This window comes from Archocentrus centrarchus, chromosome 6, assembly GCF_007364275.1.
Source record: "Archocentrus centrarchus isolate MPI-CPG fArcCen1 chromosome 6, fArcCen1, whole genome shotgun sequence".
NCBI lineage: Eukaryota > Metazoa > Chordata > Actinopteri > Cichliformes > Cichlidae > Archocentrus > Archocentrus centrarchus.
Genome location: NC_044351.1, coordinates 23,847,419 through 23,875,319, shown reverse-complemented (window position 1 = coordinate 23,875,319; position 27,901 = coordinate 23,847,419). Strand labels below are relative to the sequence as shown.

Below are 27,901 nucleotides of genomic sequence, written 5' to 3'. Positions count from 1 at the left end.
AAAAATAATAATTAGTTGCCTTTACTTTAAAAAGTGCCAGCTCGTTGCCTTACAAAAAATAGTGAAATAATGATGGACAGTTAAAATAGATTGTGAGTGTGCAGTTAGTGTTGATATAAGTCACGCGAATTTGATTTACTGAGTAAAAGTATATGACCTCTACTTAATTTTAAGTTAAGTGCACTTGATGCATTTGTTTATCTGTCCTAAAAATATGATTATACAACCATTAAAAGCCTTTTGTAGCTTTTCCATATCAGGACTGAATTTTAAGACAGATCTGTCTGCTTTTGTTGGATACACGCCCCCTACACTTCTTATTCATGTTTGATCAGCAAATAGAAACACTGGCCAAATGTCATTAATCACAGAGATCCATTCCTAGCTAAACTGTAACACTCTTCTCTGATTCACAAACACTAGAAACCCATCACTCCATCATGTAATGGATTCACAGCATTTAAAGCCTAACCATGGTAATCATGAAGCTACTGAAATAATGATTTGAACTTATACTCATTAACTCTGTCAACGGCAAGCACAAAGATTAATACAAAAAAAACAATTAAGTACAAATGATTAAATGAAGTGTGTGTGTGTGGGGGGGGGAACAAAGTTAGATCTTAACATTATCTGTTTATAGTGCATATTTTCTTCTCATGCTTTTTTTAAATGTCTCTTGTTAGATCTCAAACTTTATACTCTATTTTCTGAAAGACCCTGTGGTGGAGACCATAAGTCTTTTACCTCTGCTGAAGTCTGGGCAGGTCTTGTGTGTTCCAGCACAAGTGCATATTTACCTCTGTGATAGGTACTGCCATTTCTTCATGTTTAGTCTGCAGACCATTTAAAAAAAGACACAAATACGTATTTTGATCCTTGGTCACCGACAGGTTTTTAGAAAATATCAATTTGGTGTCTGGTCGGTGACGCACTGAAAGCCATAGAAACAGTAACGTATTCAGTTTCCTTTTTGGTGTGTTAAGATGTTAGCAACAGCATTTTTTCTTAGATGAAAATGAAAACACTGTCAAACTTTCGTGCCTGAGCATGAATAATCAGATTTTTACATTCTTTATTCAAGACTTCGTCCAAAGCAACCAAGGGTGGGGAGGGGGTATCAAGTTTACCATGTTGGATATTTCATTCAAACAGGCATATTTTCAATTTTATAGGCAAAATGCTTACTTCATTAAATAAATAATGATAATCTAGGTCACAAGTAACTCAACCTCCTGCTTCATATGTTCTGGTAAACCACAGTTGCCTGAGATATAGTTAGATTTGGGTTCAATAAAAATCAGTGTCCAAACATAAAAAAAAAAAAAAAAAAAATGCAGCATTTCAACACACCTGGACTGGCTCATGCAGTAAAAATCTTGCATTTATCATCATCTTCTGGGATCACAGTCACATAATTCATGCACCCTTAACCTCTCCTTTCTGTAAATACTGACACCAAGTCATTAGACATGGAGTCAGGTGGATCTGTCACTTGCAGTCTTATTAGTGCATAGCTTAACATGACAAGGCTTGTATTTAACATTCAATACCATTTTTTAAAAGTAACAGCTTTCAGATCATCATCATGATGCTGCTTTGTCAGTCTGACATGTTTGTGATACTTGCGGTGGCTGTAGAACAATCGAAGCAGTCCAAACATCCTTTTTCCTCTTGTAACTTCCTCCAGCTCCTCCCTTGAGGATTTTGCAGGTATTTGGAGGCCAGTTCAGAGAGAGAGAGAGAGAGAGTCAATGACACCGACACAGCCTGGATCAACCCTTCCAGGCAGCTGTGGTCAGCATACTTTCACAGATAAAAGTTTATCCAAATGTTCTCATTCTCAGGTGACCCACGTAACTCAGCTAGGTCTTCTTAATGCTGGTGAGCAAGTGTCTCAACTTCAAAATCTCCTTGATACACTGAACCCCTCTAACTTTCAGAGTAATCCTGTAGGTTAGTCACTTTGGCCTGTCTTTTTAAATAAAAAAAACAAAACAAAAAAACACGATATCCTGCTTCTTAAACTAAAAATACTCCACACAAGGAGGGGAGGGGAACAGTGCACAGGCTCATGCTGTAGAAGTCATACTAAAACATTCTCTAGAAAACTTTTGGCAGTGGAGTTGGATTCAGAAATTTCACCTGGAAAGCATCTTCAGAGATTTTTTTTTTTTTTTTTTTAGGGGAAGTTCTCAGAAGAAGAAAAGGACACTGTGGATTTTGAAAGGAAAACAGTTCCTGGCAGCAGGAAAAACAGGAAGAGGTGGCCTGTTTAGACTCCACTGAATGACAGGGTTCCTCCTGCTTCCTGCTCCCTTATTGCCCATCAGTTAATTGCAGCGTAAGATGCTAGAAATGAGGGAAGGGATAATTTAGCGTTGTGTGATAATATTGATACAGGGAGCACTGCAGGTATGGAAGGAGTGTAAGCAGTGAATCCACACTTAGGCTACACATAGCCAACTCTTCTATAAATTTACTGTCAACTTACATACAAGTTAAAAGTGGAAATGTGAAAGGTTGGTGACTTTGGAAGCAAAATCAAGTGTAGGGAAGGAGGTCTAGGTCAAGATACGGGCCACCTGGGCCTGAATCTCTCCATCAGGGTGCGAAAGCAGCTGGACCAGTTTGCCGTGGAGCTGGGAGGATTCATCTAACATGACCCGGAAGAGGCAATCCTGTTTCCGCCTAAGTTCATCGGCCACCTGGGCCGATGGCCTCCAGGCCTTCAGGTTCCCTGTAAAGGTCAGCAGACGCAGAAGCACCGCAGGGGCTGTTCGTTCATCAAACAGCAGCACCACAGAAGCTGGCGCCTGGGAGGAAAAAGCAAAGAAAAAATTAAAAATAAAAATTTCTAAAGAGACTTCTAACTGCGATTCTGTTTGTTCTGATGACCTCTTAACACTGAGCTCTTAGCTCACTCCCTATGTATCACAAAAACATGCAAACCTCACAGGTGGGTTGATTTCCATGAAGGTGATCAGATAAAGGCTAAATTTTAATTTCCCTTTGGTCTTACCTGAGCTTGAACGATGTCATCCATCATATCTGGGTTAGATGACAAATTCACAAGGACTTTCAGTGTCTGAACCTGAAATAAACAGAACAGCTTTACATATGGCACACATTTTCATGCCATGATTTAAGAATTATTTAATTCTTATGGCTTTTAACAATCTGTTTATGAGAGGTGAAAGAACTCAAGCCTCAAAGTTACAAACCTGTAAGGCTTCATTGCTCACAACCAGAAGAGACAGTAAAAGAGTAACCGATTCCTTCAGTAGGTGTTGATGTTTGTCTGTTACTGAAAGGTTTGTGAGCAGCCTCAGAGCACCGAGCTGAAGGTCCGAATTCACTGGTGACATTTCAATCAGTTCCAGCACTTGTGGAACATAAACCTGGAAGATGGAATGAGGTTTTCAGTGAAAAATGTCTTTTTCAAAAAACTCACAAATATATAAACCAAAGAGCAGCTGCCTACCAAAAGCTATAGAGAATAATGACTACATGAAACAAAATGCACCTTGTCAGCATTGAAACTCCCAAAAACATATCGATAATGATAGCTTACAGATTCAGGGATAATAAACTAGAAACCTAAACCAGTCATTATCACAGGGATCAGAAAACCAGAGGAGAGAGAACATGTGAACATTGTACATTATGCATGACCATCAGAAAGAGCTTCCTAGATCAGGTTGCAGTAGCAGAGGCAACATATGAACAGATAAGACTGAACCACTTAAACTTATACATCAAGTAAGTCACCCAGTATGTAAAAGTACTGCCATAGAGACAAATTATATTATTAGGATCAAATATTAAATGCAAAGGGGACCTATTATGCTACTTTCCAAATCCAAATTTATATCCTTAAACTCTATTAGACCAGCTTTGCAAGAATCACAATTCAGAATAATTCTTATTGATTTACTAGGGGCCTTGATGTATCTCTTTGTTCATACACAGTCTGAAACAAACTATAGCTCTCTAGGACCCTCTAAGACCACCCTCTCTTTAAGTCAACTTTCCCCCTCACCTGCTGCTCCTCAGAGACCGAGCCTGAGACTGCAATTTGCACAGGCTCACTATTCCTCCTTTGCACATGTTCAAATCATCACACATCCTCTTTAATTTGCCTCCAAAGTGCTGAACCTGAGCTGTCCCTCTGATGTACTCATTTCTGATCTCATCCATTCTGGTCACTCCCAATGAAGATCTTAGCATCTTCAACCCTGCCACCTCCTAATCCTCCTCTTGTCTTGTTGTCACTACCATCTTGTAAACCTTCCCTTTCACTCTTGCTGCTATCCTTCTGTCACAAACCACCCCTGACACTCATCTCCACCCACCCCACCCCACCTGTGCTCTCTTATTTACCTCTCTTGTGCACTGTCCATTGCTTTGGATGGTTGACCCTCAGGTATTTAAATTCATTCACCTTCACCACCTCTTCTACTTGCATTTTCACCTTTCCACTGGTCTCACTCACACATGGCAATAACACATGCTAAAAAGAACTGAATACATGACAAACATACCTTTATTTGTTCCTGATTTTGAATGTTCATACACAGGTTATTTAAAGCGTTGAGAGTCTGCACCCTAACCTCAGGTGCAGGATCAGCAAGGAAACCGGCTATGATATGAATCCCATCAAATTCCCGTATTAGATTCTGAGGGACCAATAGAGCAGAAAACAACATTAAAATCAACCACAAACTGCCCCAAGTTATTTACAGATTTCCAATGATGTAAACTTACTGTACCTGATTCACAGTGAAGGCAGCACTGTTTCCTAATGTAAGAAGAACCCGGCACCTGTCAGAGGGATTATTGTTGGTCTGCAGACAGGACAGCAGCATTTTTAGGTGCTGTGGCTCCAGGTTGTCAGGGGACTGGTGGATGATGTCCCCTGTAGAGCATAACACACAAAGAAGAGATTGTGGGTCAGTTATAGGCTTTACCTTTTTCACTTAACATTAAAAATATTATTTTAGTTTATCCAAGTCGTGATACTGAAGATGAGAAACTATTCATGACTCTGAGGAAATTATTATTTTTCTGGAACATTCAGGCAGATTTAAGTAGCAGCTTTAAGGGCTCCGTTGTTCTTACCTGATGTCATATCCAGTGGTCGGGGACAGATAACATCCAGTCCGGACACTCTGGCCAGCAGACTCCCTGGTTGTATCTTCACTTCACTTTGCTGACCGCCTTTGACCCCAGGATTCTCACCTGTGGCATTTTTCTTGTTCCTCTTGAAACTAATAAGCTTATATATCCCATAAGAAGCTCCAGCCCCGGCAACTATTCCTAGCAAAGCCTTCATGTTGCCGAGCCTGGGAGTTATATCACCCATGCTGCTAGCTGCTATGTCTTTAGCTAAGCTCTGCTAGCTGGCTAGCGTTAAGCCACACGTTCCAAATCAAATCATTTATCACAGGCGCGAATTAGTCAAATTCTTTAGTTAGCTAAAACTAACGACACCCCATCGAAACCACTATAAAGCCAACGCAAATTCGTTCCAATAGTTTCATTGTTCTAAAAACTGGAGAAGTTTGCTGACAAGCCACAGTTGTCAACAATAATCTGTGCCGTTGTTCAGGCCAGTTTGGAGTGGCCGACCAAATCTTTCGCGGAGTGACCAGAATGGATTTATGTATCGATACAGAGAGGGGTGTCATGTGTCTGTATATTGTGTTATTTGTAAAAAATTGAAAAGGTGGAAATATAACCTGAAAGAAACTGAAAAGCTGTGCGTGAGCAGATCACACCTTTGACTCTGTGCAACTCCTTTAATCGTTTCTGCCGCGCATTAGTTGTCCAACATTTAACCGTACTTAAGGTTTACTTGATCCGTTACCTGGCAACGGCGGATCTTAGTTAAGATTATAAAATTAAATCCTGCGAAGGTGTTTCCGAGAAAACAGAAAACCTGCGATTAAAGAGAGAAAACTGTTTTTATGACAAGTAATCCTGTAAAGAAATGGGTGTGGGGGTCATTTTCAAGTTTTGTTTCGTTTTTAAAGAAGAAAAAATAAAAATTGAAAAAATAAAAATAGGAACTGTAGCCTTTGTTCCTAAACCCTTTCCGTCCTGTCGTCCATTCTCACTCATTTCCTTGCAGATAAGGAGTTTATATGTGGAAGGTATGAAAGGGTTTTCCAAATCTTGTTATAGTGTCAGAAACTATTCTTAAAATCTTATCCTTTTAAGTGCAGTGTACTGGTTACATCATGTTGTTGGGCTTTGATTGGTCCTCATAAAACCTCAGAAACTCCAAAACTAATAAGGCTTCTAATTCTAGTGGAGAACTGATACAACTTACAATTTAATATGTGAAAAGTAAGTTTTAGGGGGAAAAAAAATGGCAATTTTTAACCAGACTTGTATACCATAAATTATATACTCTACAGACAATATGTTTAAGGAAGCACAATATTTTACAAAACATCACCTCAGACACAGTGACCATCACACACACCTTAAACAGTGTGTTATGTAACCAGCACTGTCCTTCCATATGTCCGTTTTGCTTTTTAGATCCTAATGCACAAGTCATTTTAAATCTGAGGATATCACATTTGAGGTTTCATACGTTTGCATATGAAACCTTATAAAGTAAAACTTTATATTTATATCTTTTCTCAGCGTTCGCCTTCTTTCATATTTATGACATTGGAATTTAAGAAACTGAGGTTTATCTTGTTTTTCCCCATTGTGGCACCTGGCAAACATATGCTAGTAAAGAACATCGATGGATTCTGATGATTTTACTATCAGAGGAACCCATCCTTTCTTACTAAATTTACACATTTAGTTTGCTCACTTCATCATGAATACCCCTACACACACACACACAAAATATGAAAAAGATATCCCAATTTATTTTGCTTTTACAGGCTTCAGTGAGAGCTTCATGCCTGTTATGTTGAAGCAGTACAGTTGATCATTTCCAGGCTGTGCACTGGAACATAGACCCCCATCTTTCCTTGAAACAAACACACGGTGGCTCACTTTCTCTTACTTCAATTTTTCTCTTACTCCTAACCCCTAAAGTCATGGTAGGCCAGCAGATGAGTTCCAGGGAAGATCAAGTTAATATTTTTGCCACCTTTTCACCATATTTCGCTGTTTCTGTCATGTTAAACACATCATGCTTCCTTGTTTACATTGTCCACTAATGTTAATTTCCAGTCACTTTACATATTGTCTTGATGCTTAAGCTACCATCAAAGTGACTTTCAAAAGCAGAACTTCTCTTCAGACTTTAAGGGATCCTTTTCAGAAAGCAGGTTCAAACAAACCGAGTTGATTAACTCTCAAAGTTTGTTGTTACAGAAAGTTCAATCAACTGAATATGTTCACCCAGGTTGAGTATGTGTGGGTAGTGAAAAAACAGCCATCATCAGTGGAGCTCCAGTACCAGGATTCACCATGGCAACATGCAAAGAGCAAAGCTTCCATCTTAATTCACTGAACTGAGAATATGAATGGATGTCAATGTGGAGCAAGACTTATCTTTAAAAAAATAAAATGAAATAAAAAAGTCAGGATCATCCACTCGTTTTTCCAAGACAATGCAGGAATCCTACTAAGTTTTACATATCAGTTTAAATACAGTTATTTTGCTGCAAAATTACATCAAATAAATGCATGTGCAAGAAAGGAATCCAATAGATGGAGCAGTTTTTCTGTAAATCTGATTTTGTTGATTTCCTTTGGAAAATTATTTTTACTTGCAAATATCAAAAATGCATTTTGCATTTAAAAAAAAAAATGCTGTTTGACTTTATTTAGTGACTGTATTTCAAAGTGTGAGCATATTATTACATAAGTTACATTCAGAATACAATCAGACCATCTACAGCCTGGATTTAAAAGCTAATTTTAAACTGCATTTCATCTTCTTTGAGAACCTTAAAGTCATTTCAGAATCATCTTCACACCAACTCTAAAGTAACATACAGTGCATGTTTCAGCGCAGAGGAACTGTCTGACAGTGGCATCTGTCTTACTGTCCATAAAGTTAAATGGATGTATAGTTTTTATTCTGAACTCCAAATATAGCCAATTTATTATAAGAGTGCCATCCTTCAGTGTTTTTAAAAGTAAACTTCTGTAGATTAAATGCTCTGGCACATGCTTTCATGCCATGCTGATTGGATTATCCCATGTGGCAATCAAGACAAGTAAAAATGTTAACTTTCAGGTCTTTACTGAATGTACATAGAACAGCAGAAAGTTGATCTGTAATTGAAGACCAACCCTACTGAAAGGAAAAAAAAAAAAAAAAGTTATTCAGCTCCAGTTTTTAGGTGTCAGAATGAGCATTAACATGAATACTTACTCATATCCAAATAGACGACATGTCAGTAATGTGACCTGCAAATGAAATGGAGACCTAGGAAGCATAAAGCATTCACTTGACCAAAAACAACAACAACAACAAAAAAAAAAAATCCTAGAAGATCTTCTGTCCTAAAAGCTTTATTTTATGATCAGTGTTACCTACAATGTTTAGTTTAATGCAAGTTTTTTTTTTTGGTGTAGTCTATATTGCTCAGAGATGCCAATACCTCCCAGGTTTTCAAACTGTCTATGGGGGTTTACAGTTTAAGTTTATTTAGTAACCCAGTGCTTTGTTTCATATTTAAAGAATTGGTTTTTGGGACAGTAGTTGTTTTCAAAGACAATAAAAAGTGGATTTTTGTGTGTGTGTTTTTGTTTTCATACCTTCAAAAATGTGTTCAGTGTTCTTTCTGGTCCAGCGCAGTGAGTTGCGGTGTCCTTTTATTCAAGCCGTCTTCTAGCACGTCTCCATTGATCTTTGGCAGTCTGGGCTTGCACCTTATGTGGTGTGAAACAGACTTTTGAGAGATACACTACAGCCCTTGTTAAGCGGGTTTTGGACTTAACGTATGGATTTAGAGATGATGGCAATGCATTTTGGGACTCTTGAGCAGGAAGGCTTTTTGTGTTCCTCTTAATGACACATTTAGACATCCAACCTTTGGGTTTAGGCCTCTGTACAGAAGGCCAGTTAGCCAAGTTTCTGGGCCGTCGACGCACACTAGTTAGAGGCATCTGCATCTTTGGTCGTATGAAAGGCTGCAAACGCCCAGCTCTCATTGTTTGCCTTTGTGGTTTAGAAAATGAGCTCAGTGGGTTTCTTATTCCATAAGATGCGAGCCCACTCTGGGGTGAATTTCTGCCACTAAATTTACTGTTATTTGGTTTCTGAACAGCATAAACTAGATTTTGATTGTAGAGGTTTGATTTCTCATCTTTTGCTCGAGCATTTAGGGCAAAGGGAGTGACACTGATTTTCTGGTGTCTGACATAGCCGTCATTTCTGCTTGAGCCATGAAGAAAACTGAAGGGTTTGGCAATGAACATCCAGTGACCTCTGTCCATCTGCTTTTGCTTAAAAACTGGAATTTGTGGGTGTTGTGGGCTGCTTGTCTGATAATCCATGTGACCTCTACTCCGCTTGGGTATAGGGTCATTAAAGCTTAAAGAGACAGAACCACTAGATACAGGCTGGTGGATGTTCTCATTGGGTTCATATGCCTGGACTGATGTAGCCAGCCTTGTCTTGTACTTGGGCCAATAATGCTGCATGAATGGGTGATGCTTTTTGCCATGGGAATACACAGATGGTAGCTTTTTTAGATCAGCTTCAGTTGCTCTGTGGAAGTCTTTAATGAGTTCAAAGCCACCGGATGGTCTCCGATACCCCATTAAAGAATCTTTATTCTGAGAGGAATATACTGGGTTCAGGATATTTTTCTGATAAGGTGTTAAACTTGAGGTCTTACTTGAATAGAAGCCAAAATCTTGAGATGGGGTGTGTGGAGGGTTGAGAGGGGCAGCAGTCACATGGTCACTGTAGGAAAAATCCTGTCCAAAAAAGGAGCTGGAGGGAAATTGTGTTTTTTCTGGTTTCTTGTATCTTTTGGACTGCGCACTCACAGATATGTCGTTGTTTCCTCGGTGAAAACTGTGAGCCAAATTTCTTGAAGCGAGGCCTGCGGCTGCTAAATGAGTGTGTGGGTAGAGAGCAGTGCCCGGTCTAAACTTTTGGTTGTTGTAAACACTGGAAGAAATGAGACTCGCAGAGGAGTTGACAGGATCGGGGAAAGAGAGGCGTTTATTTGGCGTTTGGTAGTTGGCACCCTGTTCAAGCCAATCTTTATTTTTACTGCTGTCACCATAGGCAGGGCCTACATTTTCAGAAGTTGATCTATAGTCCGTGGATTTTCCGAGATTTTTCATTTTTTCCCTTGCAGTTTCAAAATGTCGACTCAAGTCACGTCCTGGTGCTAAGAAAGAGTGCTTCATGTTTTCTATAAACTGTTTTAAATGACTCATTGTGGGGAAACTGACACTCTTCACAGGCTGCTGTGTGTGTCCCCTCACCAAAAGGTCAAAGGGATGGTGATAACCAGACTGAGGAGCAGAGGAGGCCCCATAAAACTTATCAGGTTGGCTTTGCTTTATCGCAGGGGTAGCATCCTGTCCTTTATCATAAGGAAATAGTTCTGGCTGAAGGGAAACAAAGCTTTGCCATCCCACAGCTCGTTTCTCATCCTCATTGTTTGTATTCAAAGAGGGTCCAGAATGAAATCTGCCAGAGGTTTGAGGGCTCTCATAGAGATAATAGCCATGTGCAGTATTGTAACCTATCAGGAAATAAACATCACATTAAACTCGTCATTGTTTATTTAAGCAAAGAATACTGAAAGTCTTACCTTCTTGAGGAAGAAAGCACAAACAGCTCCAGAGCAGAGTGCAAAACCAGGAGTGCCTGTAAAGCAATAAAGATTCAAATGTAAAAAAAAAAATCAGTCCAAAATAAAATGACATACTTTTATTTACCTGAATGGTGGAGCCATGACAGTAAGTTCAACCACAGAGTCCCCCTGCAGCAGAGTGATGATTAAAGCTACCAGCCCAGAAAATAATCACTCATGCTCTGCCTGAAAGCACACTGATAGGGAAGGTGCCAGGAGGGACACACAAACTTTTCACATTCTGCTGCCAGTGATTGCAATTAGGGTTATTGAAGGCAGCTGGTGCTGAGTTAGAGCCGCTGCCGCTTCCTCAGACCAGTGCACTGTGAATTTGTAAGTTCTGGTTACATTTTTTTTAAACTGGGAGAGAGTGACTCAGTCGTAACTCTAGACAACTTAAAAACTTTCTCTCGTTGTTAACAAGTGGGTAAATTCCTGAGGGTATTCTGTTTCACCAGCCCTGTCCGTGACATTTAGTCTCCTGTTTTGGATATCTAGTAAAGCTTTAGCTGGAATAATAATTATAATAAACTGCTTTAGGAAGGACAAAAGCTGAAATTGATCTATAAATTATTTCTGTGTTACTGATTCCCCTTCTATTGAGTTGAGGCTGGCTTCTGACAGCCGGCCTGCCTGTGCACTGAATTAGTGATGAGCTGTGTTTCTTGTTGGGAAGTGGAAGAGGTTCATTGCACAGAGCAAGAGAGATACCACAGGGCTGGCTCTGCTGATGGACTTGACAAAAAAAAACAAAACACTTTGAGAGGAAATGCAGGCAGGTTGCACTTTGAACTGGGTAAAATTACACAAGAAGACAAAAGCTGGTAGGTCAACATTTAAGTATTTCTTTGGGAAGAAATTATATTGAGGTCTTTTAATGGGAGCACTTTTTTTTTTTTTAACTTTCTCGTGTATACAGCCAGAGAAAACACTCACTGTGGTTGAGAAATTTGCCACACTGAAAGCCCTTTCCTGCCGATCATTCTCTGTATCCTCCCACTCCTGTGACTCATTTTGTCCCTGTGCACCTTTTTACTCAGATTTTTAACTCAACTGTTAGAAACTAAAATTTACTTGGATTCATGATTGATGTTGCAACCCATGCTCTTTCCTACCTCTGTGCAGAAATACATATTTGTTCTGTTAAAAATGAAAAAACCCTTTAAAAAAAAATTCCTTTACATATTAACATTGAGAAACTGGAGACCCTTGTAAACACTGGATGCCTTACTGTTAAAAGCACATCATAGCTGCATAGTGTAATGTTAGGACTTGAAAAGGACAGAAGACCACTTTAAGGTATGAATTAATTTGAACCAAAATAACAGTTTTTATTATTTTGCGTGTGTGTGAATCTTCCCAATGTTATAAGCGGGATTTCCTGAGATGGACAACAAGCATCAGCAGAGCGAAAACGGATGTGAAGCCTTGTCTGTGCTTCCGAGCTGCCTCTTACTGAAGGTAGTTTCTCTTACAGCAAGCAACATTCATCTTTCAGTTTTCTTTGTATTTAGCCTGAGGTTTGCACACAGAAAGATGATGGGAGGCCTGGTTTTCAAGCTGCAGCAGCCCCTTGATCTCTAAGTAGTTGATGAGCTCAAATACTGTATCAGTTACAGAACTCTTTAAACGGACTGCACTGTAAATGCAGTCCATTATCTTTGAGGGACTTGAATTAAAACCAGTGCTGGTCATTATGCTTTAATCTAAATACATCCTGTATGTATGTGTGTTTTACACACGCTTACTGGCCATTTTATTAGGTACACCTGTTCAACTACTTCTTAATGCAAGTATCTCAGATGGCAGCAACTCTGTGCATTCAGGCACACTGACATGGTCAAGACAGCCTGTTGAAGTTCAAACTGAGCATCCGGGGGGGGGGGGCTTGTTTACTGATGCCACACAGGACGGTCTGAATGTCTGAGTATTTCAGAAACTGTTAATCTTTTGGGATTTTCCCCCACAATCATCTCTAGGATTTACAGAGAATGTTTCTGAAAAGAGAAAATATCCAGTGAGTGGCAGGAATAAATGCCTTGTTGATGCTAGAGGTCAGAGGAGAGTAGCTACACTGCTTTGACCTGATAGAAAGGCAACAGTAACTCAAATAACCACTTGTTACAACCAGGGCTGGCAGAAAAGCATCTCTGAACACACAACACATTGAATCTTGAAGCAGATGGGCTACAGCACGAGAAGACCACACCAGGTGCCCCTCCTGTCAGCTAAGAAAAGGAAACTGATGCTGCAATTTGCACAGGCTCACCAAACTTGGATATTATTACCTGATCCGATGAGTCAGAATTTGGTGTAAACAACATGAAAGCACAGCTCCATCCTGCCCTGTATCAGCAGCTCAGGCTGCTACTGGTGGTGTAATGGTGTGGAGAATATTTTCTTGGTATACTTTGGGGCCCCTTAGTACCAACTCAGCACTGTGTAAACACCACAGCCTACCTGAGTACTGCTGTTCACCACCACTTTATGACCACAGTGTACCTATCTTCTGATGACTACTTTCTGTAAGTATAGTTACTCATCAACTCTGACAGCACTTACCAGTTGAAGCATCTGTTCGAATGGAATTTGTTTCTGTTCTCTCTTGATTAATAGTGTTTCAACATGCCTGTGGCTTTTGGCTTCTTGTTCACTTTTTATTGCCTTTAAAACACGGCAGAGGTGCCAGTGGACCCTGTCCAAATGCCAACATCATCAAACAGATAGCATCGAAGTTGCTTTCTAAAGCTCTGGATTTCTGTGTCTTGATTCTGTGTGTTAGTATCAAAGAAAGTGTGCTTAAATGTTATATGTGTGTCTGTTACATTTGCTTCGATGTTTGGTTTTGTCCACTGCTTTTGCATTTCATCAAATGTGTTTTTATGATTAATATGTTTGTTTGGTTTTTTTAATCATCAGATCTTTCAGTGCTTAGAATTACAAGATCTGTTGAACTGTGCTGAAGTATGTTGCACATGGAAATCTATCATCCAATCAGGAACGTTGTGGAGTCAGGTCTGTACTGAGAGAATGCTTATTGTGTTTAACTTATGATACTGTTAACGGATTTACTTGAAATAGTAACCTAATACCCTAATTAGGTGTACCCTAATTGTTGCCCTTATTAGATCAACTTCTCTGTGGGCAAAGATTGGATAACAGGCAGTACAGTGAAGAAAATTCTGCAGAGCTACCGTGTATTTGTGACCCATCTTAACCTGCGTGGCTGCACATCCTTACAATGGCCCAGTCTGAGATTTATCAGTAAGTTTTCTTGATCCTATTGTCAGATTTAATGTGGTTTATATGCAGGTGTGCAGTGACCAGTGCAATTTGCATTGTTGTTATAACAGCAATAATGAGTCAAGCTAATCAAAATGTTGATCTTTATATATTTTAATTAAAAACACAACAGTGATAACACAGAAATTACAGAAGTTGTTTCTCCATCTGATGCAGACTGTTTTTTTTTGTTGTTGTTTTTGTTTTTTTACAAAACTAAAAAGAGGTTAATGAGGACAAAACAAACATCCTTTAAATTGTCAAATTGTAGTTCATATTTTCACTTGAGTCAGGACAGTCTGAAGATTTGATATTTCTCTGGCATTCTCAAGGCGCTCGGCTCCAGCTCCTCCTCCTCCAGCTCTCCCTGTACTTCCATCGGTGTGTTCCAGAGCGCGGGGTCTGTCTGGTCTTGATCTGGTCTGCTCTGCTGTCTGTCCTTTGGACACTCTCTGTTGTAGGAATGCACGTACTCCTCCACTCTCTCCCCAGCATGTTCGGGAGGAGAGTGACACACCAGTCCTGAGTGACTCACTCTCGGGTGCAGACTTAGCCAGTACACCATGTATTGGATACTGAAAAAAAGGCAGGCAGTTTTTTTTGTTTGTGTTTTTTTTCTTTTCTTTTCATTATTAGCATTAATCTAAAAATAAAACTAATGCTTGCAAAACTCTGAGCAGAAGAACCCACCTGTAGTCACACACCCAGGGGTTTCCTCCCAGTTTTAAATGTGACAGGAAGTAGAGGTCTTCAAGAACCCCGTGCTGGACAAAATGCAGGTTGTTGTTTGACAAGTCCAGTTCCCGGAGATGCAAGAGCCCAGTCAGGGAGCCTGGGGGGGCGCAAGCAAACGGGCATAGCCTCCGTTAAATTCTTGACCTTCTCAGTATAAATATATGTAGACAGACCCACTGCTGGTTATTATTAACCGAGATGAGCAAAGGCAGCACAATCAGACTTACATATAAATGCTCAGCCTGTCTTCAGTTTGTGTCTGAATAGCTTCAGCACATTAATCCCTTTGTGCCTTCAAACCTCTCAGCTTTCCCTGCCATAAATTAAATTATTACTGTATACACAAAGATGGCAGAATGCCTGCTGTCTCTGAGAACAAAAAATGGGAAACAGAAGTCGGCAGCAGTTGTATAACTGTTCTTAACCTTTAGACTTTCCATGCTCCATGGTACCCATCACATAAAGAAACTGCATATACAGTATATATACAGTGATGTGCACATATATCGACTTATGTGTGGATACAGACCTACTGAGTTTGCTGATTATCATAAAATGGGTAATAATAGCACACGTACCTGTGTCAAGGTCCTCCATTTTGTTATTGCTGAGGTTAAGTGTTCTCAGGCTCCTTGCAGCATGAAAGTCTCTGGTTTTGAGGTGACTGATTGAATTATGTGACAGATCAACGTGGGCAACATTGTCTGGAATACCTGTGGGCACCTCAGTTAAACCTGAACACAGATAAATGCAGAGGAAGCGTTATCCACATGTTCAGTGTTTTTTTATATGGATTTTTCATGCATCAAATTTGTCAAACCAAAGAGTGCTCTAAGAAATCAGCATGTGTTTCACTAGTGGATGATTAGTAACTAAAAGACAGCATATCCATAAAGTGAGTTAGACACTAACATCCAGGCCTTCTGCCAGGAGGATCACAACAGATCATAATCCATCTCATTTAGTCCGTTTTTAGACATAATAAAAATGCTTTTCTATGTTTAATGGGCCTGTTCTCACATCTGAGCCAGATGTTAGCTTTCCAAATTAATAAGGTGACAAACTACTATAAAGTGAGATTTGAGGTAAAGTAAGCACGCATATCCCAAACCACATGTGTATGCACATGTGTATTGCTTGTTTTATGTCAGGCCCTGAAAATCCTTTGAGTGAGTAATTTAGTCATTCCAGCCAAGCAACGGTAATATTTAATCATGAACACATGGCAGTCTGACCCTCGCAGGTATTTTCCGTAACCGCTCTGTTACATAAGAAACATATGTGATGAATTTCTCAAAAAATGGCTCATAACAGAGTAGAGTGTGGTGAGCTTGCCTTGGTTACTGCAGTCCATCCGTATTTGGGGGTAAAAGTAGGTAAAGCAGACTGTTGTAGCATCTGGTTTGATTCGAATTGGACTGGGCTCCATAAGGTCTTTGGGATTCTGTTGGTCGCTTGCTGGGTCTGATTCTTTGCAGAGTAACTCGGGATCCATGTGTTTCAACTTCATGTTTTTTAACCTGATGGGCTCTGCACACCTAGCAGAGGACATATTTGGAGACTCAGTAATGACTTAAATAGATCACATTATGCACTGAGTTTTGTTGGAATAGGTTACCTGGCATAATTTCCCAGATTACGATTGCTTGGGACCTGAAGAGTACGTACAAGACTATCCATTGGGCAGAGACAGTTCCAGGGATTATCATATAAACGCAAGTAGTGAAGGTTTGGTATGGGGATTAGGGCCTCCTCGCTAAGTGTTTGGAGGCGGTTGTGCTGAAGCAGCAGGGTTGTAAGTTGTGTCAGGCCCTGGAAAGCCCCTTCCTCCACGAGAGAGATCTGGTTCTGCTGCAGGTCCAGACTATTTAAACTCTCATATCCGAGGAAGGCTCCATCATGAAGGACTTTGATTTGGTTGCGGGCTAGAAGGAGGTGCTTGGGATTTTTAGACCAGGTGTTTGAGGTGGGAATAGACGAGAGATGTTGGTCTTGGCAGTCTACAAAGACCTCTCCAAATTCTGCCGACTCTAAGCAGTTAATTGATATGAGACCAGAGGGGCCTGACCTGTTGTGACGGCGAGCACCTCGTACCCTGACCCTGAGGATTCAAACACAAATAGCTGATTAATCAGTGAAAATTGGGCTGCAAAAATTAGTAGGAGTAATCTATACCTGTCCCGTGTGAGTTTGTGTCTTGCTCCTTTGAGGCCTCTGCCCTTTCCCTTTTTTTTCATCTCGATGGATGGGAGCAGCAGGAGGAGCAGGCAGAATAAGAGGAGAGAGGGAATCACACGCATCCTGAACCTTGCAGGGGGTCGTCTCTAACTGGAGCCAAAGCAGGAGTTTGTAATAAAAGTCCTCAAGCTGGGAAACAGAAGCAATAGGTCAAAGGGCAAATATGTTATTGCTGATTGTACACAGGGGTTGTCTTGCCTGCAGATGAAGTGAGAGGTAATAGATTATGTGGAACACTGGAGCACTTCATTAATGCACATATATTTACAGCTTTCAAAGAAGGTGGATTACTATAACAATACTTGTTCATTCAATGAGATATAATTATTAAGTACAGTGTTTCCAAAAATATTCAGCATAGTATAAGTAGCCAGTTATCTGCTCTTTACTGTTGTCTGTTTTAGGTGACTGCAGAAACCTCCAGGAGCTCAATGTGTCAGAGTGCTTTAATTTTACAGTAAGTAAATATTGTTCGTTTCGTTCGTGCATCCTAAAACTGGAGGGAAATGCATCATCTTGTTATCATATGTGCACATTTTTTATTACATTTCCAGTTTTCAAAAGCTCTTCAAAAACTCTGCTTAAACCCTGTGGTGCATTAAATTGCTTGTATTTGATTCCATGATAAATAAACAGGGAATGGTGAGTTATCTGAACCCTGGTTTCCTGGTTGGATTTAAGGTAACATTTGAATCTCCTCTTTTGCAGGACATGATGGTTCAGAGAATTTTTGAGTGCTGTCCCTGCCTGCTCTACTTGAACCTTTCTTGCACCCTCTTAACAAACAAAACTCTACAAGAACTGTTCAGGTAAGACTCCACTTAAGATAAAACCATCAGGCTTTGTCACCAGAACACATTTATGCTATAAACAGTGTATCACTGTGCACAATGCTTCTTTTTATTGGCATCCTGCCACTCAGTTTCCAGAATCATCCGCATCTGTTTGTCCAGTTGGGGCAACTGCTGGCTTGTATTTCAAGTCGGAAATGAGTGTGGTCAGTGCCAGCTAAATGATTTAGAGAAACAGATGCTACACCGTATAACTGTATGACATAGCAATAGATCTCCAAGTTTTCCATGATGATGTCACTTTGTGGTATTATGTAATAGTATCTAATTCACATTTTCCCACAAAATAATCTCAAGAAAATTACCTTTCATTCAAATTTTTTTATCCCAGTGTTTTCTTTTCATGGATATGACTTTAAATTTAACTTTATTTTACTAAAAACAACCGAACAACCAATGATCTGTGCCAAGCTCATTGACTCAAACAATTTGTCTTCAGCCATTTCTTGTATCTAACAGGAGCTGCCTGAGCCTTCTGTGCCTGAGTCTGGCCTACTGCAATAGATTCACAGATGAAGGCTTTCTGTACCTGACCACAGGGAAGGGCTGCCGCAATCTCATCCACCTCAACTTGTCCGGCTGCACTCAGGTCAGTTGGGGCGTTCCTCTCAGCCAGGCCACTCGACAACTTCAGTTGAAGACGGCACAGAGCTTTTAAGCTCCTCAGTTTGTCTTGGGCAAATCCAGTCACTTCTCCTGTTTGCACGTGTCCACTCTTGTTTCTGCTCTGTTGGGGTTTGCACTCGGTGAGAGCTCAGAGCGAATAAGCTGATATCTGAAGTTCAGGGAGAGTAAAAGGCAGCTGTGGCCAAGCAGAGGTTTGGGTTGGCCCACCCACTCAGCATGTGTACACTCTGTATTTAACCCACGTAGTGCAACATAAAATGCACACTCTTCTAGGAATGTGTATTAGTTTGCTTCCAGATGTATAGCTTTATGGGGCCCTGAAAATTCTGGGAATGAGGAAAAGTGCATCCAGAAGAATGAGTGTTTGTGACATAGATGCAGATTTTCCTCTCTCCTCCTAGATTACAGTAAATGGGTTCAGATACATTTCTGCTGGATGTCCTTCACTTAAAGAGATTGTGATCAATGACATGCCCACACTGTCAGATACTTGTGTCCTGGTGAGTGTGTTGATTCTAAAACATTTATCATTCCATATATGCTCCGAATTGTTAAATTAAGGCACAGAAAGAATGTCTTGTCGCCTAGTGTGTACTTCTTTGTCCCCGCACCCTGAACCCCATGCAGAGAGGTTTTCATCTCACGCTTCTCTAACAGGCCCTCCTTGCCAGATGTCGCTGCTTGTCTGCTATTTCTCTGCTGGATGCTCCACATCTTTCCGACATCACTTTCAAAGCCATTGCTGAAGCAGCCAAACTAAAGTCTTTCAGCATAGAGGGTGAGCTCACATCCCACAAACTTCCTTTCCATACACATTTGAAGAAATTTAATACTGCTCCAGTTATTCTCGAGTCTGTTTTACACACCATTTGTTCATTAGGCAACTACCAACTCACAGACTTCAGCTGGGACGCCCTGTGCAGCAGTTCACACGGTCTCCGCAGACTCCACGTTGCAGAATGTCCCAGAACGACTGACGCCAGTCTGAAATCTGTGGCCTCCCTCAAACACCTCCAATATCTTGACATTTCACATTGCAGCAAGTGTGTGTTTGTTTGTGTACAGCTGTAGTCTCAAATTTCATGCTTTTTCTTTGCATATCTTAACATAATGTGTTTCAGGGTGACTGATGTTGGGATACAGTATTTGACCAAAGGCTGCTCAGCCACTAAACTGCGAGAACTGAATGTCAGTCACTGCAGTCACATCACTGACATCTCTGTCATGAGGATAGCACAAAGGTACATACAGTTACTGCAAAGACACACAGTCAGGCACCACAGAGCACATGACATTTATTTCCTGCTCATTTTTGTTGTGTGTCCAACTCAGGTTGTATAAACTGTTCCATCTCAATCTGGGTTACTGTGTGAGGCTGACGGATTCGGCTGTGGAGTGGCTGAGTGGCAGCTGTCTCTGTTCACTTGACCTCAGTGGTTGCAACATCCAGGATCAAGTTCTGTTTGCATGTTTGATCCTGTCTTCATGCATTCCTGAAGACAAGTGGCTATTTTGGACAACCTCCAATAACTTAATGTTTGTGTTTCTAGGGACTGGCTGCTCTTGAGGGAATTCCCTTGAAGAAATTAGTTATTGCCCAGTGCCTCGCTGTTACAGACATTGGAATTAAGGTGCATATTTATCTAGAATTTCAATCCGCAGCCAGATCTTCAGGGTCCAAGTTTTCTTTCTTTCCCATAGTTTCGTAACATCAACAGCTAATGGGAAATAAATTTGTCCTCAAACCTTTTCCTGGAAAAGAAAGAAAAATATTTTCACTGTTGTTTCACTTGATTTTTTTTTTTTTTTTTTTGGCTCCCAACGAGTAGATGTGAACAGAGGGGGGGGAAAAAATCCTTGTAGAAAGGATTTCCAATTTCCTACATGTTCTGTCCTCATTCATTTTCTAATCAGCAACACTTCATCACACATTTCATTTTCTTTGTTTCTCACAATGAGCAGAAGCTGTGCAAAAATGTGAGAGACCTGGAACATGTTGATATCTCTCATTGTGTGGCTCTGTCTGATGCAGCCGTCAAAGCCTTTTCATTTTACTGCAGAGGCCTAGTCACTCTGCGGATGGTCGGTTGTCTTAAGGTGCATGCGCACACACACACACACACACACACACACTACTAAAGCCTTTAAATGTTATCTTGCTAAAGGAACTCTCTCCTTGCCCTTTCATGCCATCTTTTCCATTTTCTTCTACCCTGCCTCAGATGACCGATATGGCAGTGCAGTATCTAACAAGTGGATCTCAGTACTTGCGAGAGCTTGATGTGAGTGGCTGCGTTCTTCTCACAGATCTCACGCTTCAGCACTTGGAAAGAATTTGTCCTCCGTTCAGCTCCATCACAATGGCCTGCTGCAGTGGCATCTCCAGGTAAGGCATCTATTTAAAAGTGTACTGCAAAGCCAGAGTGCCGCACAAAACCTTTACTGAACGATGAGCGTGTGTTTCCTCAGGGCTGCTGCCTCAAAACTTCAGCCACGCGTGGCACACTGGGAGCACAGCAATGACACCCTTCCGTACTGGTTCAGACACAACATCCAGTCACATGGGGAATCTGATCACAAAACCCACAGTGACCCAGTGATGATGCATGAGAAGTGGTAAAACAGCAGCAGTATATGGAGGAAATAAACACACCAAAAGGTTTTACCTGTGTGTGTGCTTTCTGGTCCTTAACTGTCAGGACAGAAGGCTGGACAGCAAAATCTCAGTTTCTTTGCTGACATATTTCATCAGTTTCTGACAGTACTGTTGAAGTGGTGTATTAGTTTACTTTGAGAGTTAGTTTTCCGTCCTTTATTATTCATGTATTAATAATATGGCAATATTTTCTAACTGGAAATTATAGCAGATAACATTAAATATGCACAGTTTCCCATGTACCCAAAGCAGCCAGCCATCATTGCTCTGTAAGCTGTCAATTCCATAGCCACTAATGCACCCCCAATACCATCAGAGATGCAGGTTTTTGAACTAAGCACTATTAACAAGCCAGATGGTCCCTCTCCTCTTGACTTCAGAGGATGCAGCACCCAAAATTTTCCAAAACCAATTCAAATTTCGATTCGTCTGACCAGAGAACTGGTTTCTATTTTGCCTCAGTTCATTGTAAATGAGCTTTGGTTCAGAGAAGATGGTGGTGTTTCCGGATCATGTTCACATATGGCTTCTTCTTTGCATGATAGAGCTTCACCCTGCGTTTGTGGATGGCATGGTGCACTGTGTTCAGACAGTGATTTCTGAAAATGTTTCTGAGGTCATGCAGTGATTTCCATGATCATGCGGTGTTGCCTGAGGGCCCAAAGATTACAGGCATCCAATATTGATTTTCGGCCTTGTTCCTTGCACACAGATTTCTCCAGATTCTCTGAATCTTTTGATATTATGCACTGTAGATGAGAATTTTAGTCTTCACACTTTTACATTGAGGAACATTATTCTGAAACTGTCCCACAGTTTTTAGATTTTGTGTTTTGCAGATTGGTGAACCTCTGCCCATCTTTACTTCTGAGAAACTCTACCACTCTAAGATGCTCCTTTTACACCCAAACTGTTCCTGAGCTGTTGCCAATAAACCTAATTAACTGCAAAGTGTTCCTCTGGCTGTTTCTTTTTAGTACCACTTTTCCAGCCTTTTGTTGCCCTGTCTGAATTTTTTTTAGATCAATTTCAGATCTATTTTTCATTAAATATTAAAATGTCTGTTTAAACATTTAATGTTTTCTATGCTCTATTTTGAATAAATGCAATTTGCAAAACATTGCATTGCTTTTATTTACATTTTACAGTATACTTTTTTGGAATAAATTAAAATAATTGTGCAGAATGTTAACTTTTAGCTCACCAATTTTCAATATTGATCTGAAAACTTCATTTTGATCCTGTTTTGCTTCTTTTTTTGTAAATTTCATGATAGTTTGTCTATGTGGTGTGTGCACGTAATAGTTTAGTTCTTTTCATATATTTTGTCTTATTTATTCAAATTAAAAGATGTATAATATCATGGAACATACTGAAGGTTACCTACATAAATGGATTGGTTTTTATATAGTACTTTTCTACTCTTAAGCACTTTATACAACATGCCTCATTCACCCATTCATACAAGCACTTCTTTCTACATGTAAGTGCTTTCTATCTAACATTCACACTTATTTGTACTCCAATGGTTGTGTCAGAGAGCAATTTGGGGATCAGTATCTTGCCCAAGGATACTTTGGCACATTTACTGCAGATCGAACCGCCAAGCTTCCAATTTGTAGGTGACCTCCTCTAGCTCCTGAGCTACAGCACCTGCAACAACATACCCTAATTGTGTACTGTAGTGATCAACTATCAGCTCTAAAACAATGGACAATGAGAAAATTACCACTGAAGACTTCAGTGCAAGGGTAACAGTGGTAAAGAGTGTATCCAGCACTGCTTTCAGTAACACACAGTAACCTTGGACAAAGAATTAGCAAATTTCTTTTTTTTTTTAAACATCCAGAACACTGACAGTTTGGTGCACATATAGAGTATAGTATGCCTCTCAAACTCAGTGGAGTCTATATGGTAAAGTACAGTATGTACAGTGGTTTCTTACACATATAGAACATTTGTAATACTTCAGATTATAATACAGTATATCCTGAGCACAGAGTTAAATAATTAACACTCAGTCTCTTGGAGCTGCAATAAAGTCTGGCTCTTTCTTGTCATTTTAAAGTCCCAGTGCAGTGATGCATAATTACGACTCAATGGGCTGCTCAGCTGCCGAGCCTCCGGGACTCAAACCAGCTTTGTACAGTCAGTCTGACGGAGCCTCCGTCTGCCTGAGCTTTAACCCACTGATCAGCCGGAGACTCTCCATTCATGTAGCCTGAAAGAAACACAGGGCAGGGGAGAAAAAAGTAGGAGACAGACAAAGCAGAGGCAGAATATGAACAGAATGTTCTCCATTGATTTACTTGTTTTAGGATTTGGCACATTAACTGTGCCACAGGGAGGTGTTATACTAAGGGTCAAGAACTTACCAGTAACTGTGGTATGGCCTTCAGTTGTGTTGTTTTCTACTCCATGCAGAACAACCTCTGGGCTGATATCCACCGACATCCCACAAAGTTTCACCCCAGCTCTTAATGAGGATGGCACACGCACACTCACCGCTCCTACGCAAGATGCAGAATGAGGGAGGAAAAACAATATGACTCAAGAGATATAACAAGGAAAGTTGTCTAACAAAGAGAAAGTTCTTCCTATAATGCGTGTTTACCTTCCTGACTGTGAAGCTCAGCACTGCCACCGTCTCCCACGTAGACATCGATGCCTCCGCTGTGAGAGGAAACCTTCAGGAAGCTATTTGAACCATCTGCAAAAGCAAAGCCTCAGGTGGTTTGTTTCTTCAGCCACAGTTGCATACCATACATACGGCACTGTGCAGTCAGTCAGCCTGCTCACCTATAACTGTATCTCCAGACATGTTCTTCACAGTAGTCTCACCTTTTAATTAATGACAGCACATAGTCAGGATTACCTAATGTGACTGCTGGGAAAATAATAACATTGATCATATAGAATATGACTGAAAATATAAAGCATGATGCAAGGGTTAGAGTTAGAGGCTCATTGGAATCAGGAAGAAATCACAATTCTGTATCAATGGTGCATTTTTCTTGCTACACATCATAAGGCTGTTTGTCCCTCTGACGACTGCCTTGTTTTATAGCTATTCAGAAACAAATAACAAGCTGACAGAGAGTGATAAATTGTAACCACATTGCAGTTAAATCCCCCCTGATCTAAGCTCGGGATTCCTGACATACCAAAGTCCTGCTTTATATCAGGGAAGTTAACATAAAGCAGCTGTGTACAAAAATGTACAAAAAAACAGCCTCTTTGTGCAGAATTGTCTCTTTTATATTATGTTAGATTTCTATTAACTGTGTATTAACCTGCAACCAGTATGTTAATATTGAAATTGTTTGCATTTGTTACAATTTCCCCACACTGTTTAGTAGGATAATTGTTCTTGATTTTATTTGGCAAATATTTCTACCTGGTGTCAAAATTAATTTTATTAAAAATAGGCAAAATGGCTCAGTGGTAGAGCAGGCGACCACATACATGGCGTGAGGCAAAAAGCTGGCAGCACAGGTTTGAATCCCGGCCTGTGCTCTTTGCCGCATGTCTTCCCCCATCTCTCCCCCCGCTTTCCTGTCATAACCTACACTGTCAATAAAGCCGCAAAAAAAAAAAAATAGGTGAAATGACCTGACCACCCTTGCAGATTTAGCTGTTAAAAAAAGAGTCACTAAAACTGTCAAATAATCTGAAAAACAATGTAATGTGTAGCAAAGTGGAAATATTTAATTGCTTACTGGCTCGCTTTGCATTTGACTCTGGCTGCAGTACTAACAAGTTCATTAAGATGCATGTTTTTAATAAAGATGAAAAAGGCAAATAGATGCTGCCTTTTGCTCACCGTGTACATGTCCCAGGTCCACTCTCCCCGAGCGGGAGGAGATGCAGCTGGACTCGGCATAGATGGCTTTGACCTTCAGAGGGCCGTGTTCTGTTGACACATTCATCTTGGTGCCCTGGAGCTTCTTGACATCCACTGCCTGGAAACGTACAACTGATCACTGCACAGGGATGCACTTGATGTATAATTTCTACTTTTCTGCTTGTTTGTTTTAAGTGATAACCTCAAATCAAAAAAGGAAAACAAGATACTCAACACTTCTAACACACTTCAGGGTACTGCTGCCCCCTAATGACTGCTAAGCATAAGGACCAACAAGTAGTAACGGTGTCCTCCTTACACTGTCTCCACCAGTGCTGATGACCACGTTGCCATTGATCGTGCCCACACCTGTAACTTGCCCTTCGTGGGACTGCACCTCAACCTGATGAGCCTGAGATAAGACAGGAAAAGATAAGAAAGGACACTCTTTTCAACCCTTTGCAACCTCCACTTTCCAGCTGGTCAGGGAATACAAATTTTTCCCTACCAACTGGAGGTTGCCAGGGTAACACTGCACAGTCTCTAGGCCAGGGATCCTCAACTCCAGGCATCGAGGTCTGGTGTCCTGCAGGTTTTAGATATGTCTCTGCTTCAACACACCTGAGTCAAATATAGAAGTCATTAGCAGGACTCTGGAGAACTTGACTGCATACTGAGGAGGTAATTCAGCCATTTGATTCAGGTGTGTTGGATCAGGGACACATCTAAAAGCTTACAATAAAAAAATAATAATTTTTTCTTATTTGTAGATACAGGAGAGAGAAGGGCCAGAGAATCTTCCTCTTTACATTCATCTTCATCACAAAAGGAAAAAATAAGAACAAAAGAAACCAAAGAAATAACTAAACCGCACAAATAGAAAATTATAGATAAATCATTCATAGCTAATAAGAACAGTTTATTGCTGACTCTGATGTGTTCAATTTATGGGTTCCTATATATAAAAAAAAGTATTCTATTTGTGTCTTTGTTCATTCACATTAATCCAGTTTATTTATTGTTTTCTCACACTCCTTTTGATATTTCTGGTTGAAGGCTGAACAGTGTTTGTGAGAGGAAAAAAAAAAAAATCAAGTTTGACTTGGCTCCATCAGTTTAAGATCACACGGCCCGTGGTGTTCATTTTTTTCTTGCAAGCAGGAAAGGGAGAACAGTCCTTATCACATTTTTGTATGTAATATAAGATGACAGCTGAATAGTGGAACATCCATGACACACTCTAATATAACAAATAATAAAAATGTAAAAAGGCAATGTTAAGCCACTACAATAACAGTGTAAAAGTACAGCGTAATTACAATATAAGATGAGATTTAGTTTGTTTTTTTCCACTAAAATACCCAGAAACTGCACACTATTTAAAATTACTTACAGTATAATTTGTGTCTCCTTTCCTGTAAAAACCTGAATTATTTCCCTGTTATTCCAGTGTATGTACTGCTAAGTCTTTGTAGGTAAATATAATTACATTGTAATTTCAGGCAAAATACATGGAAATTCCATTTAATTCTCAGGGAATTACAACCTTAGTTGCTGGCTGTATTGTAAAGTGTTACCAAAATGTCTTCATAAACCAGTCAAGAAGTCCAGTTTCCTTCAGCTCAAGTGTTCAGTGAAGGCAGACCACGCTGTTTTAATACGGCAGTGTGGATTGGCAGTGTCTTTGTAAAATAAGCAACAAGGTCCCTGAGGAAGACACAGTCTGGATATGTTGCTCCAAAAGGTAGGACCTATTATTTATGTCTCCAGTTTTTTGTTGTTTTTTAGGCCTAGATGGTATTCCCATTTGTTATCAATACCCACCTTGACAGAGTGCAGCAAGCAGTTGCCCTCTTCTGTTTGCACCTTGCAGATATCACACTCCATGTTCTTAACTTGCACACTGCCCCTTCCTTGAGTAGTAATGAAAAGATCTGACAAAAGTTCACATACACGAATTATTCAAAGACGTCAAGAGAGCGCATAATAATAGCTGGACTCCTTGTTTCATTGACACTCACTGCTTTTGATGGGTGCAGCCATTTCAATGGACACTTCGCTGTCCACCTTCTCAGCGGATATTAGGAGCTCTTTGCTTCGTTCATCATAGTGAACGTTTAACCGGTCCAGACAGACCTCCTGCTCTTTGTGTGCCCCATGGACTGTTATGAAGGCTCGGTCAGCCTCGGGGTAGGCGTGCGGGTCCAGCGGGTGGATGGATATGCTGCAGCCTATCTGTGCGCGCACCGTGGTGAAGGGGCTCACCGCCAGATCCCACTGCCTAAGAGGCTGCCTCACCTCTTCATGAGTCGAAGACTTTAGGGGGGCAGAGAAGGAAAGAGACCGTGAAAAGTGCACCGGGCACCGGGGAGGTGTGAGAGTCTTGGGACTGACCGTCAGGGACCAGCAGCGGAGGAGTCCGACAGACCCCCGCTGACCTGCAGACCTCCAAAACATCTCGCTAACCTTTTGGTAAAGCAGGTATTGCACCTCTCAGCAGCCACAAGACCCACCACAGACACGGTGCCATTCACTCCACATCTGCACCATCTTGGATGCAAGATAAAAGGTTTCCGGTATGAGATTTCAGACTAAAAGCCTCATGAAAAATTGTGCGCAAGAGATCCTAAAAAAAACTGCAGCGGCATGTTCACAAATAAATAATATAAAACGTAGGTATTATATAATTGCATTTTAATATAGCAAAATATTCACTGTAGGTATCAATGATTACTTTGTTAACGGAACAAGACTTGTCTTGTTTCTGTAATTGCATGTTTAACCCTCGTAATGTACTGGGGTCATTTTGACCCCAGAGGACAATAGGTGTAAGGCAACCGGGAGGACATTACGAGGGTCAAGATAA

At 40.5% G+C, this 27,901-nt stretch overlaps 4 protein-coding genes across 5 annotated transcripts; 1 reads left to right on the top strand and 3 right to left on the bottom strand.

Annotated features, from left to right (window-relative positions):
- Nucleotides 1-1,058: 1,058 nt before the first annotated feature.
- On the bottom strand, nt 1,059-5,837 carry armc10 (armadillo repeat containing 10). 2 transcript variants are annotated; one of them, XR_004020114.1, is made up of 7 exons: nt 5,122-5,365; nt 4,773-4,918; nt 4,545-4,679; nt 3,225-3,401; nt 3,023-3,094; nt 2,495-2,816; nt 1,059-1,697 (listed from the first exon to the last, which is right to left on the bottom strand). XR_004020114.1 is itself a non-coding variant. In XM_030732092.1 (6 exons), the coding sequence occupies exons 1-6, from the start codon at nt 5,363-5,365 to the stop codon at nt 2,565-2,567; spliced, it is 1,026 nt and encodes a 341-aa protein (XP_030587952.1). In that variant the 5' UTR covers nt 5,366-5,837; the 3' UTR covers nt 1,059-2,564. The 2 variants fall into 2 exon arrangements, 1 of the variants encoding a protein (XP_030587952.1); XM_030732092.1 differs by having other exon boundaries at nt 1,059-2,816; nt 5,122-5,837.
- A 5,065-nt stretch (nt 5,838-10,902) lies between these two features.
- fbxl13 (F-box and leucine-rich repeat protein 13) lies at nt 10,903-22,196 on the top strand. The gene is given in 15 exon segments (XM_030731088.1): nt 10,903-10,908; nt 13,931-14,066; nt 17,462-17,514; nt 17,766-17,866; nt 18,368-18,497; nt 18,937-19,035; nt 19,193-19,313; nt 19,416-19,578; nt 19,657-19,776; nt 19,868-19,991; nt 20,086-20,166; nt 20,498-20,632; nt 20,758-20,921; nt 21,005-21,095; nt 21,097-22,196. Coding segments are annotated over 15 exon segments (1,563 nt in total). The 3' UTR covers nt 21,136-22,196.
- Nucleotides 14,273-18,683, bottom strand: LOC115782078 (leucine-rich repeat-containing protein 17). The gene is made up of 7 exons (XM_030732083.1): nt 18,438-18,683; nt 16,995-17,186; nt 16,438-16,920; nt 16,155-16,357; nt 15,398-15,553; nt 14,775-14,916; nt 14,273-14,659 (listed from the first exon to the last, which is right to left on the bottom strand). The coding sequence occupies exons 2-7, from the start codon at nt 17,117-17,119 to the stop codon at nt 14,374-14,376; spliced, it is 1,395 nt and encodes a 464-aa protein (XP_030587943.1). The 5' UTR covers nt 17,120-17,186; nt 18,438-18,683; the 3' UTR covers nt 14,273-14,373.
- Nucleotides 22,197-22,995: 799 nt separating the features above from the next.
- fam185a (family with sequence similarity 185 member A) lies at nt 22,996-27,598 on the bottom strand. Its single transcript, XM_030732088.1, has 8 exons — nt 27,057-27,598; nt 26,860-26,969; nt 25,355-25,447; nt 25,015-25,153; nt 23,991-24,032; nt 23,806-23,901; nt 23,567-23,701; nt 22,996-23,412 (listed from the first exon to the last, which is right to left on the bottom strand). Exons 1-8 carry the CDS (start codon nt 27,490-27,492, stop codon nt 23,300-23,302), a joined length of 1,164 nt encoding a protein of 387 aa, XP_030587948.1. The 5' UTR covers nt 27,493-27,598; the 3' UTR covers nt 22,996-23,299.
- Nucleotides 27,599-27,901: the final 303 nt, after the last annotated feature.